The sequence below is a fragment of the Canis lupus genome, chromosome 23, assembly GCF_048164855.1.
Source record: "Canis lupus baileyi chromosome 23, mCanLup2.hap1, whole genome shotgun sequence".
In the NCBI taxonomy this organism is placed as follows: Eukaryota; Metazoa; Chordata; class Mammalia; order Carnivora; family Canidae; genus Canis; species Canis lupus.
The window spans coordinates 28,103,444-28,117,868 of record NC_132860.1 but is presented as its reverse complement, the minus strand read 5'-3'; the positions used below and the strand labels follow the sequence as shown (position 1 = coordinate 28,117,868).

At 37.3% G+C, this 14,425-nt stretch overlaps 1 protein-coding gene across 1 annotated transcript in view; it reads right to left on the bottom strand.

Annotated features, from left to right (window-relative positions):
- The window catches only part of RNF169 (ring finger protein 169), an 81,719-nt gene that overhangs the window by 43,527 nt on the left and 23,767 nt on the right, over nucleotides 1-14,425 (bottom strand). The window contains exon 2 of the mRNA XM_072794630.1: nucleotides 5,679-5,752. Within this exon, the coding sequence (XP_072650731.1) occupies nucleotides 5,679-5,752 (74 nt within the window). The remainder of the gene's footprint in view (nucleotides 1-5,678; nucleotides 5,753-14,425) is intronic.

Here is a 14,425-nt window from a genome sequence, read left to right as displayed (position 1 = left end):
CACACACACACACACACACACACACACACACATCATATATGGTTAGTAAAAAAAAAAAAAAAAAAAAGAGCAAACTACAGAATAGATCATATTACTCCTCAAAAATCCAAGCTTCTCTGAAGTATTTACCATCAGACTTAACACCCACAACTCCTCTTTGCGGTAGTCACCTCTTTGTCAATTCCCCTTATTCACAGAAAAACTTAGCACCTACGTTTCTCTCCAACTACGTTATTGATCATTCCTGAAGATTTCAACATTAGTATACTCTCTCAGTTCCTTTACTTCCTCCTAAAGAAGTCTTTTCCTACTTCAGTTGTCTACTCCCTGATCATACTCTAAACCTCTTCCCATCCAGTAACTAAACTACCCCCAGTCTCACTTTTAAGCCTCTCACATTTAGACCACCACTTCCCAGCTTTCCAGCTTCACTTATATGCTAGTGACCCTACTTTTACAATTCTATCACCATCAAAACCTCAATCCACTGACCTTACCACACTTTCACTGTCCATTGTGTCCATCATCTCAATTCCCTCCTTAAATTACCTCCTTTAAAACCATGGTCCAAAACTAAACAACTTCCTTGTATACTTTTTTTTTTTTTTAAGATTTTATTTATTCATGAGAGACACAGAGAGAGGGGCAGAGACATAGGCAGAGGGAGAATCAGGCTCTCTGTGGGAGGGCACAGAGCCGATGTGGGACTTGATTCCAGGATCCGGGGACCTGAGCCAAAGGCAGATGCTCAACCACGGAGCCACCCAGGCATCTCCTTTGTATACTTTTTCCAGTCCACTGTATCACTCACTCTGTCATACTTCTAGCAACACCTAACCCTGCTTAAACCCAACACACTGCTTAATCCCAAAGTGCCCTAATTGGTCTTATTTCCATTCTTGTCCCATGAGTCACCAGACTTCTAGCTACCTACCCATTATCCATTTTTTCCTTTCTTTCCAAGAGAACCCAGATTTTACTTGGGAAGTTAGTAACCAGCCAAAACACTCTGCTTCCCAGACTCCCTGGCAGCTAGAGATAGTCTATGACAGTGAACTATGAAGCACACGTGAAACCACTGGGTGGGACTTTGGGGAAAGATCTTTAAAAAAACTCCATTCAGCTGATACATGTCTTTCTTCTTCTACTTTCTGTCTAGATATGATTCTAGAGAAGGATCAGCCAACTCACAGTACAAGTAAATAGGCATAGTTGAAGAGGTCTAAATAGAAAGACAAAAGGAACTTGACTTCCTGATGTCATGAAGCTGCTGTATGTATCAGCTTTACATCTGGTTTTTGTTACTTGAGAAAAATAAATTTGTTTGGTGGGGGAATGGAGTAACTGGGTGATGGGCACTGAGGAGGGTACTTGATGGGATGAGCACTGGGTGTTACCCTATATGTTGGCAAATTGAATTTAAATTTAAAAATGTAAAAAAAAAAAATAATTTGTTTGGGTTGTTATTTTTGGGTCTCTCTTATCCACAGTAAATACAATTCCTAACTCCTAGGCCCATTACTGTTTCTCCCTACACAGCAACCAGAGACCTTTTAAAAGTATGAGTCAGATCGTATTACTGGCTTCATATCACACTCAAATTTAGGTTCCTTAACAGCTCAACTAGGCCTTCTTTGATCTTGCCCTTCTATTTCTCCCAGCTCATGTCCTACCAAATCCCCATACCATCCTTCTACCCACCACTTGCACACACCAGCTCCAGCCACACTGTTCTTGAACAAGCCAAACTTGTTTCTGTCTCAGGATCTTTGCATTTTGCTCCTCTGCCTGGAAAACTCTTTCCTCATACCTTCATTTGGCTTGCTACTTCACTTCTTCCAGGTAGCAACTCAAACGTTATCTTCTCTGAGAGACCTTCTTGATTACTCTATCTAAAACAGTCTTTTTGTGTCTCCTCAAGTTCCCTCTCCATTACCCTGTAACTCTTCTGATCCTACTTTATTAATATATATTACGTATCTGTTTGCTTATTTAATGTATTCTGCACTAGAATGGAATCTCCCTGGGCAAGGAACTTAGGTGTCTTCTTCAGCACCATATCCCCAATGCCTGGCACACAGTAAGGACACAAAAAATATCTGATGAATAAATGAATATACATTGTGATCTCATTTATACTGAAAAGACTAAAGCATGCACGTGTGTGTGTGTGCGTACACACATGCGTGTATAGGTATATAAAGGACCTAATATACACTAAATTGCTGAAACTAGTTAACTATGGTAAAGAGCATGAGAAATAAGGAAAAGAGGGACTTTTACATTTTGTTCTGCATATTCATACATTGTTTTTATCAAGAAAACAAAATTACCTATGGCATGTGGCAAGAAGAAACCTTTAAACATATTCAGAAATATAAATCCACACATAGAATCATAAAATTTAGAAATTCATAACACTAGCCATAGGTAAGAAGATCTATGACTACTAAGTAAATATCTTTGAAAAGTACTATAATTAGAAGAATAAAATTTCTTATTAAATTTTTGTAGCCCTCATAAAAGTTTTTCTGTCACTTAAACAAAATAAAATATACCAAACAAAAAGTGTATTAGTAGCATGTTATGCATCAAAATAGTAATGGTAAGTTGTATAAAACTAATTTCCACTTACCATCCCCTGCTGAGTAGAAACTTCTAAGGATATTCCTTCCCTAGATATTCAGCAAATAATTATATATTTACTTTGTTTTGTTTTAGAATATATGTACTCTAAGAGACACCTTTTTCTCTATCAAGTTCTCCATCCAAGTGTCTAGTGTCTTTTAATTTTTCTTTACAACTTTATCGAGGCATATTTTACATGTTATATAATTCATTCACCTCAAGTGTATGATTCAGGGACTTTTAGTAAATTTACCAAGCTGTGGAATACACCATAAATGAGTTTTAAAAATCTTCACTACTGCAATTAAATCACTCATGCCCATTTATTATTAACCCCCATTTCCACCCCCTACTTCAACCAACCATTAATCTCCAGTCTGTCTCCATCACATTTGTCTATTCTGGACATCCCCTATATTTTTTTTTTTTTTAAAGATTTTATTTATTTATGCATGATAGTCACAGAAAGAGAGAGAGAGAGAGGCAGAGACACAGGCAGAGGGAGAAGCAGGCTCCATGCACCGGGAGCCTGACGTGGGATTCGATCCCGGGTCTCCAGGATCGCGCCCTGGGCCAAAGGCAGGCGCCAAACCACTGCGCCACCCAGGGATCCCTGGACATCCCCTATAAATGGAATTATACAATGTGTGGTCCCTTGTACCTCATTCTTTTCACTTAGCATCTTTTTGAGGTTCATCCAAGTGGTGGCATGTACCAGTAGTTCATTCTATTTTATTGTTTAATATTATTCTACTGTATAGATATGTCATATTAGTGCCTTTTGATTTTATGACATGAATTTCCATTTTCCAGGTGTACAATGGATGCCAGCAACTTGGGTACTTGGGAGTTGGGAGGAGGGAGCCATACATGTCACTTATTTAACTCAAATGACACAAATGAATGTTTTTCAAACCCAATCCAGTTTATATAAGGTGAGACTGTCCTAGCTTCGCTTAACATCATTCTGCCATTGGTCCCTTTTATATTATTATTATTATTTTTAAGATTTCATTTACTCATGAGAGACACACAGAGAGAGAGAGAGAGAGAGGGAGAGAGAGAGATGTGGGACTCGATCCCGGGTCTCCAGGATCAGGCTCTGGGCTGAAGGTGGCGCTAAACTGCTGAGCCACCTGGGCTGCCCTGCTATTGGTCCCTTTTAAAACCACTTTTCTATCCCTTCCTCCTAAAAGGAATAAAAGTACAGTTCCCCAAGGTTTCTTTCTCTCTCCCAAAGCTTATAAAAACTTCTACTCTTACAATGCATTGTTTTACCTCCCTTTTTCTACCTCCAATTCCTTACTTTATCTTCAAGCTGATAGCTTTAAATTTTCCATATTCTCCAAGTTTGTAAAAAGGTTTATCAGAATTAATATCTGCAGATTCTAGAATTTTATTCAAGAGGAATCTGTGTTTTTTTTTTTTTTTTTTTTTTGGAATCTGTGGTTTTTTGATGTGGTCCCTAAAATGAATTTCTTCCTATGTAGAAAAAACTTTTATAAGTGATTTAAAAACCAAACAACCCTCACAATAGAATACAAAAGGAGTATGAGGACCCAAGTCAACATCTGACACTCTCATTTAAAAGAGAAAGTCGGGGCAGCCCCGGGTGGCAGTTTAGTGCTGCCTTCAGCCCAGGGTGTGACCCTGGAGAAGGGTATCAAGTCCCACATCAGGCTCCCTGTGAGGAGCCTGCTTGTGTCCCTGCCTCTCTTTCTCTGTGTACACACTCTCATGAATAAATAAATATTTAAAAAAAATAAAAACAAAAGAGAAAGTCAAAGAATGTATAGTAATTAAACAAAGTTTCTATTTTCTCTTTAACATGACCTTTTTTTTTTTTTAAGATTTTATTTATTTATTCATGATAGTCACACAGAGAGAGACAGAGAGGCAGAGACACAGGCAGAAGGAGAAGCAGGCTCCATGCACCGGGAGCCCGATGTGGGATTCGATCCCGGGTCTCCAGGATCACGCCCTGGGCCAAAGGCAGGCACCAAACCGCTGCGCCACCCAGGGATCCCAACATGACCTTTTTAAACACTGATTTGTTCATTCAGTATAAAGTGTCGCAATAATGTTATTGTATTGCTTGTTTTATAACGTCCGATTCAAATTAGTGGATTATGTGCCTTTATAAAATATTAAATATCCATGCATCGAATAATTTACAAAGGTGGATAAGATATGGTGGTGAAGGGAAAGGGCTGGAGAAGGATGATACAAATCTTATACTTATTATCAGCCTTTTTGACATGTTAATTCTCTAAATGATTCGCAATTAGCTTGAAAACATTGAAAATAAGATGATGTGGACATAGCTAAAATCTTTCCCAGTAGTAAACATTCTCTACCTAGGAAGTTACTTACTACTCCTTTACTGTCCTAAGTTACAGTTCTTCTGCACTACATAACAGAGTAAAAGCAACAAAAGAGAATACCAGTTACATGTAATTAGAGGAAACTTGCAAGATAAGGAAAAATAATACAAGCTATTATTATGAGAGCTTAAATGTTGCCTTTTAGCCAACACTTAAATGCCAAGAATAGGGGCACTTAGGTAGTTCAGTGGGTTAAGGGTCCGACTTTTCAGTTTCGGCTCAGGTCAGGTTAAGATCTCATGGGTCTTGGGACTAGAGCCCTGCCCCTCTTACCCCCTTGTGCCAGGCTCCAGGCTCAGCAGGCAGTGTGCTTGAGATTTTCTCCCTCTGCCCCTCCCCACACTAGCGTGTGCATATGCACTGTGTTCTCTCTTTCTAAAATAAATTTAAATAAATAAATATATGCCAAGGATACGTCTCTTGGTGGCTAGTATTGTGGCAGGTATGAGACAGGCCAGGTGAACTACAGTTTCATCTTTGAAAGGACAGCTAAAAAGGGGTTCTTAGTTAAGGTTTATTCTGCTTCCGTTATAGCTATACTATAAGGTAGTATGGAGAAAGGCAATGCATCGTAAATTTTAAAAGCTCCCATTAAGTATTCTTTAATGTCATCCTTTCAATTTACTTTAAAAAAAAAATGAGTGTGTGATAATGTATATACTGTACCTTTCTCAGGCTTTCATATTCTTCACGAAGTTCCCCAGGCTTGCTTAATTTGATTGGTGCTCTGAATATAAACTCTGGAAGAAAGGGAAAACAAAACACTTTTTTTAACAGGAGTTTCTAGGAAAGAACCCAAAACCTTGTCCTACTGCTGTCCCCACATTATAAACTACATAAAAAACTGTGGTCATCTTAATTTGAAAATTCATAATAAATATTTATTAAAGGGTATAAATGAGGTACAGTTCTAAGCACTGAGAAGCACTGAACAAAGAAAGCCCTTGCTTTCATGGAGTTTACAATCTTACAGACAATAAACAAGTGTGTGCATAAAATACAACTGGTAGTACTAAGTGTTATGGAGGAAAACAAATATAGGATGAAAGAAAAAAATTATCTTATAAAGAATGGTCTGGAAAAGCCTCACTGATAAAGTAATATGTTAAGGGACCTTAAGAAAAAACTACATTTAAAGTTCTTAGTTCAGTGTTACCAAGTAGCATTTTAAATGAGCTGAAGTTTTACTCATAATGCTGTATTTTTCTATTTCTTTTTCAACATTGCCAGCAGAGTATTTTCCCTGCATACAACCTGTCAGTATTTTCAGTATGCAACCTGATTTTTTATCCTTAAAAGCCTCGTGGTTTTTACTGGCCTACAGGAACAAAGTCAAAACTCTTCATTCAAGACTCTCCAAAGATGGATGACAACTTCATCCCAGTTTTGTCTTTTTCCAGCATTGGCTCTCCTAACCCTTGACTATCAAGTTACAATTGATACATACCATATATTTTAGACTTTCTATGCGGTTTACCCAGCTGACATTGTTTTTCCCCCTTATCTCTATATATTTTTAAATCTGAGATATCCAGGGCCACAGAAGCACATAACACATGTTGGCAATATAAATAGATGATAAAAATCTAAATTAAGAACAAGAATAAAAGATAAGTTCTAAAGGCTATCAACAAGGAGGAGTAAAGTACAGACTTCTGCTTCCTTAAAAGTACATGACACTTCTATATACCTCTATGTACATGTAGTGATCAAAATACAGCATTAATTTTAAGACTTACTAAGTCTACAAGTACTAGAGAATTGTTAGACTCGCTGTGGGAGGCAAACGTTCCACCACCTTCATTCACTTATAAAAAAAAAAGTCCTGTGCTCGCTTCGGCAGCACATATACTAAAAAAAAAAGTCCTAATGAGTATTTTAATCATGTCCCTTAAGCACATTTCTAGTTATAGGCAAACAGTATTTAAAATCTGACGCTTTAATAGAGAAGGAAATAGAGAGAGGAACAAGAAAACCCTCAAGGCAAAAAAGTAATTTCAGTCCATTTATGGAGAACTTATTACATGTAAAATACTTCATATATATTTTTTCAGTGAATCTTCACAGAAACTTTATAAGATAGGTATTATACCCATTTTACAATAAGAAAATGAGACGATAATGACTTGCCCAAGGCCATAAAACTGTACATGGCAAAACCAAGAGAAAAGCATTAATAGAAATAAAGAGGGGGATCCCTGGGTGGCGCAGCGGTTTGGCGCCTGCCTTTGGCCCAGGGCGCGATCCTGGAGACCCGGGATCGAATCCCACGTTGGGCTCCCGATGCATGGAGCCTGCTTCTCCCTCTGCCTGTGTCTCTGCCTCTCTCTCTCTCTCTCTCTCTCTCTCTCTGTGACTATCATAAATAAATAAAAAATTTAAAAAAAGAAAGAAAGAGGGAAATTACATAATAATTAAAAAGGCAACCCAAGCAAGAAGATATAATAATCATGAACTTGTATGAACATACACCACAGCAAAAACTAATAAGATTATAAGGAGATATGAAGAATTCCAAAACAATGAAAGAAATCTCGACACCACAGTTGAAAACAGACCACGCAGACCAAAAGGTAGTAAAAAGGTAGAAACACTGAAAAAGAAGACTAACAAATTTTATACTAATACACTTATACATATGTATGAACCCAATAAATAGAATATTTACTCCTTAAAATAAACAAGGAACAATTAAAACTACAGTGGGTCACGAAGAACTTTCAAAGAATCCGTATTATACAGGCTTTGCTCTTGGATCCTAGCTGTTGTTTTCCAAGCCAAGTTTTCTGGCTACCTGGCTGATTATTCTGGATTACCCAATATTCTTTCTCAGTAAATTCTTTTTCTGCTTAAATCTGTCAGAGTAGATTTCTGCTGATTAAAATGAAAAACCCTGGCTGATTCCATCCTTTAGACAGAACTGTGAAATGGCCACAAAACAACCTCCAAGAACAAAAAGAGAAGACAAAGTAATAAAGAGGAGGACCAAAATGCAGGTATCAAGGGGAGTTTAAATCTCCAAACACTATTCAAACAATGCTGTCACGAATGATCTTGCATGTATCTATATACAATTCAATCTATGAACCTTGCATTCATAGATTGAATTGCTGGAATCAGAATTAGTGTGTCAAACAGTATGTGCATACGTGCTTTTGTAATTCTGACAGACAATAAAAAGCTGTCCTTCCTTCCTGTAGCCTCTACTGACTTAAGTCCTAACCAGCAACGCAAGACAGTACCATCTCCTTGTTAGCTTTTCCAACACAAGGAATGTCGAAACTTTTTAGTTTTGCCAATCTAACAGGTGAAATTCTGTATCTTACATACATATTTTATAAGTGACATCAAGTACTTTTCATGTCTGAGTAATTTGCATTTACTTTGATATGAAAGGTCTGCGCATTTCCTTTACTCCTTATATAAACTTTTTCTTCTTGATTTGTTAAAGCTCTCTATAAGGAAAATTAGCCGTATGTTCCATGACTAGCAATACTTTTCCTAGTTTATCATTTGTCTTGACTTTCCTCACAGTGATTATTTTTATGCAGTTATATTAATCAAACTCCCTTTTTTATGGCTTCAATATTTTATATATTCGGAAAGATCTTCCTCAGGACAAGATATAATAGCAAATATCATGGTTTCTTCTGATACAAAGTTTAAGATTCTTTAAAAAATTCTAAATCTTGGCCAGCCAGGGTGGCTCAGTGGTTTAGCGCCACCTTCGGCCCAGGGTGTGATCCTGGTGTCCCAGGATCCAGTCCCACGTCGGGCTCCCTGCATGGAGCCTGCTTCTCCCTCTGCCTGTGTCTCTGCCTCTCTCTCTCCCTCTCTCTCTCATGAATAAATAAATAAAATATTTTTAAAAAATAAAAACTAAAAATTCTGAATCTTTATTTTCATTTGAGGAGCAACATAAGGAGCATAATCTTATTCAGGCTTATAAATTTACTAACGTAAGGGACTAAAAATATTTTAGTGATGGCCTGGGGAAATTACGAAAAAAAGGTTTTTTAAAGATTTATTTGAGAGACACTGTGCATGCGTCCACACACGTGGGGGTAGGGGGGTGAAGGGGCAGAAGGAGAGGATCTTCAAGCAGACTCCCCCACTAAGTGAGGAGCTCAAATTGGCGCTAAATCTAACAGCCCATGAGATCATGACCTAAGACAAAACCAAGAGTCAGACACTTAACCAACTGAGACACTCAGATGTCCCTATGAAAATTTTTACTTACCATGGGATAATTTGCTTTCTCTAAAATGGTTCTTGCTACCATTTAGAACAAAAATATCCAAAGAGCTTACCATCTTCATTATATTGTATAAATAATACAAAGTTAAAAGCCTGATCTCCAACTCAGAAGTTTCCAAAATCTTGGATAAGTCACGCTCAACTTCCTCTTCTGTAAAATTAGAATACCACCTAGCATTATGAGTATCAAATGAGTGTAATGAGAGTAAATATACTATAAACTATTTCAGCCAGTAGAGTGGCATACAAGAGAATCTAACAACTATAAAATTGTCTCTGGTGTTGGGAGAGAATAATTGTGGTTTTGGTCCGATTTACTTGCAAGTACAACTTACAAGAAATAACGATAATGATCCAATTGCTTTGATAGGTATGTTACATGAAAAGTTAAATTCACTTTGGGATACCCATTAAGAAATCTCAAAGTTCATATATAAGGCCAAGTGGAACTCAGCATAGTGACTGAAATCTTACTATGCCTTAATTTATTTGAGAGTAAAAGGTAATGGGTAGGGTAGAGATAAAATACCAATTCACATTCACCAAAATCAGTACTGATATAGATTAGCTTAATCTTAGGTTAAGATTAACGATATTTAATTCATTAAGAATACAAAATGCTAAAGAGTCAAGATCACTTTTTGCCCCAACAGAACTGTGCTACATTAAATGACATTGTGCCCCAAAGTTCAAAAATTACATAGCTAAATATAAAATGTGAATTTGTTCCAACATGACATTAACTTAAATATTTAATCCTATTTTATATTTTACTAATGCCCTCTAGAAATGTCAACAAGGCAAAAGAAAAATCTTTTTCCTATGAACTTGCAAAAAGAATATATTAGATTCTGATACTTGCTCTGTCAATTAAGTATTTAGAAATGTCATTGCTTCTCTTTGCCTAGGTCTCATCTATCAAATGAAGATCAAAATACTGGCCAACCTACCTCCTAGGAATGCAGAAGATCACAATTAATAGAAGTAGTAGTAATCAATGAAGAATTCCTATAATAAATAAAAACAGCTAACATTTAATAAAAGCACACTACATGCTAAGTGTTACATACACATACTCAAAAAGAGGTAACATAGCAGGCCTAACTACTGATCTTAAAAGGCCTAATTACAAGGTTGGCCCTTGGCTCACTGGTGCCTAGGAACTTGGATTTCAGGAGAGTTCCCACTCTCCCTAACTGATTAAGTACAGTTCACTACACCTAAACTGTTTGTAGTAACAACCTAGTTATGCTGACTACCTTCTTTGCTGCTGAGTCTGGAATTTTGGCACATGCTAGGCAGAGGGTGCCTGTCATCAACTTCTAGTAAAAACTCTAACGAGCTTCCCTAGTTAGCAACATTTCACATGTGTTGTCACAACATATTGCTAGAGGAATTAAGCACTTCCAGAGTGACTCAATTGAGAGAGGGATCTGAAAGCTTGTACCTGGTTTCCCCTGAACTTCATCCCATTTGCCTTTTCCCTTTGCTGATTTTGGTTTGTATCCTTTCACTATTATAAATCATAGCCATGAGTATGACTATATGCTGTGTCCTTTTAGTACTCCTAGTAAATCATCATAATTGGGTAGTCTTGGAGCTTTCCTAACACACACACACACACACATTCACACATCACCGACCAAAATTAAAATATCTAGATCTGTTTCTTCCTGAGACATAAGCAACACACTAGATAACTTCTAAAGTTAATGATTCAGTAACAATGTTTTTATTTCATTTTAATTGATCTCAATAAGTTTCTCTAAATTCTGAAATTCTCTATTAAAGTTTTAACAGGACAGGTAAAAATGCTACTAGGATTTTAAACATATAGCTATAAGCTATAATAGCTACAATATCAAAACAATTTCTTTGAAGCTTTATGAAACATGGGGTTTCAATACACTTGGACTATTGAAACTGGAATAGAAAAAGATTAGAGGGACGGCTGGGTGGCTCAGCGGTTGGGGGTCTGCCTTTGGCTCAGGGCGTGATCCTGAGATCCCGGATCCCACGTCAGGTTCCTTGCAGGAAGCCTGCTTCTCCTTCTGCCTGTGTCTCTGCCTCTCTCTCTCTCTCTCGAACAAAAACTTTTAAAAAAGAAAAAAGAAAAAAGACTAGAAATATGAAAATCTTCCCTTTTATTCTTTCTTTTCTTTCTTTCTTTCTTTCTTTCTTTTCTTTCTTTCTTTCTTTCTTTCTTTCTTTCTTTCTTTCTTTCGAGGGAGAGAGGGTGCAAGCTGGGGTGGGGGGCCAGAGAAAGAGAGAAAGAGAGAATCTTAAGCGGGCTCCATACCCAGTACAGAGCCCAAGATGGGACTTGATCTCACTATTGTGAGATCATGACCTGAGCTGAAATCAAGAATCAGATGCTTAACCAACTGAGCCACCCAGGCACCCCAAAATCTCCCCTTTTAAATCAAAGTCTTCTACAATATTTTATAAAGTTGGCCGGAGAACATGCATACAATCAACATTATTAATTGTACAGGATATTTTATCAAACATTATTAACCTTTCAGATTCCCTGCTTTTTAATAAAGAAAAAACAATCATTTATAATAAAATAGTTGCTATCTGCTGATGTGGGACTTTTCTCTTTCGTTCTGCCTCTCTAGGGTCATGTCAGATTCTTCATCTCCAAAAGATGAAATTGTGGTTGAAACACGTGCAATACTACTGCTAACTAACTGCAGAGAAACAGGAGAAAACCCAGGTGACCTTGGTATGGAGATGCCTTTTTAGATACACTATCAAAAACATGACCCATGTACATCATTAAAATTAAAATTTTCTGTCTGCAAAAGACAATATCAAGAGAATGAGAAGGCAAACCACAGATTGGATATCTGCAATTGATATAGCTGATAGAAGACTATTATTTAAAATATATAAAGAACTAGGGGACGCTTGGGTGGCTCAGCGGTTGAGTGGCTGCCTTCGGCCCAGATGATCCCAGAGTCCTGGGATCGAGTCCCACATCAGGCTCCCTGCATGGAGCCTGCTTCTCTCTCTGCCTATGTCTCTGCCTCTCTCTGTGGCTCTCATGAATAAATAAAATAAAAAAAGAAAAAAGAAAAAAAAGAACTAGAGATGCCTGGCTGGCTCAGTTGGTAGAGCATACAACTCTTGATCTTGGGGTCATGAGTTTGAGCCCCACATTCGGTGTATAGATTACTAAAAGAAAGGGGGGGTAAGAAAATAAAATAAAATATAGAAAGAACTATTAAAACTCACAAGTAAGAAAACGTGATTTTTTTAAAATGGCCAAAAGACCTTGACACCTCACCAAAGATATATACTTGGCAAATAAGCACATAAAAGGATACTCCACAGCATAAGTAAAGAATTACAAATTAAAACAAGATACCATTCCACATCTATTAGAATTGCCAAAATCCAAAACACTGATAACACCAAATGCTGGGGAAGATGTGGAGCAAAAGATTTGTTGCTGGTGGGAATGCAAAATGGTACAGCTACTTTAGAAAATATACCTGGCAGTTTCTTACAAAACTAAACATAGTCTCACCATATGATCCAGCAATTGCGCTCCTTGATATTTACCCAAATGAGGTGAAAATTTTGTCCATACAAAACCCTGCACAAAGATATTTTGATCTGCTTTATTCATAATCACCAAAACTTGGAAGCAACCAAGATATCCTTCAGCAGGTAAATGGATAAACTGTGGTACATCCAGAAAATGGAATATTATTTAGTGTTAAAATGAACTCAGCTATTAGAGGCACCTGAGTGGCTCAGTCAGATAAGCAATCAACTCTTAATTTCAGCTGAGGTTCTGATCTCAGGGTCATGGGATCAAAACCCACGTCAGACTCTGCACTGGGTGTGGAGCCTGCTTAGGATTCTCCCTCTCCTTCTTCCTCTGCCCTTCCCCTGACCTTGTGTGTGCACACACATGCTCTCTCTCTCTCTAAAATAAATAAATGAATAAATAAGAAACTATGAGATAATAAATGGGAAAAGAAAAAAAGAAAGAAGAAAAGAAAAGAAAAGAAAAGAAAAGAAAAGAAAAGAAAAGAAAAGAAAAAAGAAAAGAAAAGAAAAGAAAAGAGCTATTAAAGACATGAAATGACATGGAGGAAACTTAAATGCATATTACTTAGTCAAAGAAGTCACCCTGAAAAAGCCACATACTGAACTGATTCCAACCATATGACATTCTAGAAAAGATAAAATTATGGACACAATAAAAAGATAAGTGGTTGCTAGGAATGAAGGAGGGTAGGGATAGTTAGCAGAGCTCAGAGGATTCTTAGGGCAATAAAAACACTCTGGGAGCACCTGGGTGGCTCAGTGGTTGAGCATCTGTTTTTGACTCAGGGCATGATACCGGGGTCCTGGGATTGAGTCCCGCATTGGGCTCCCTGTGAGGAGCCTGCTTCTCCCTCTGCCTATGTCTCTGCCTCTCTCTCAGTTTCTCATGAATAAATAAATAAAATCTTCTTTAAAAATCTTAAAAATTATAAAAAAATAATAAATCTTAAAAATACTCTGTACAATAATACAATGATGGATATACATCATTACGTATTTGTTCAAACCCATAGCATGTATAACAAGAGTGAATCCTAAGGTAAACTACAGACTTTGGGTGATTATAATGTATTACTGTAGGTTCATCCTTGGTAACAAATCTACCATTTGGTGAATGATATAGATGATGGGGGAGACTAAAAACACCCTCCTTAGTCCAGAGGAGTTGGTCCCAAACCCAATTCCTCCACCAGCTTCTATAGGGATTGTCAAGTGTCTCGGTAGCACAGAAACAACTACTCATCTTTCCTTCATCACACAGAAAAGACATGCTAGAAACTACTTCAGGTGTCACTGAGATGCTGAATACGTTGGTATTTGTAAATGAATCCAATGGGTGTAGTACTTTCTTAATGCCCATCCTCCAACTACTACTATGTTTAACAGGAAGAGAAACTCTCTAATGATATTATGCCTTAAGAATGACACACATCTGTGGCTGGTGACCAAGCTGAGCATTGCATTCAGTCTAATGTGAACTGTAGGAATAGCTGTACTTCCTTGAAGGTCCTTCCTGAAAAGGATTTTCTCTGGGGTAGGGTGATGGGTTATTAATAAAGGAAAAACAAACAAAACAAAATATAGGACAGGTA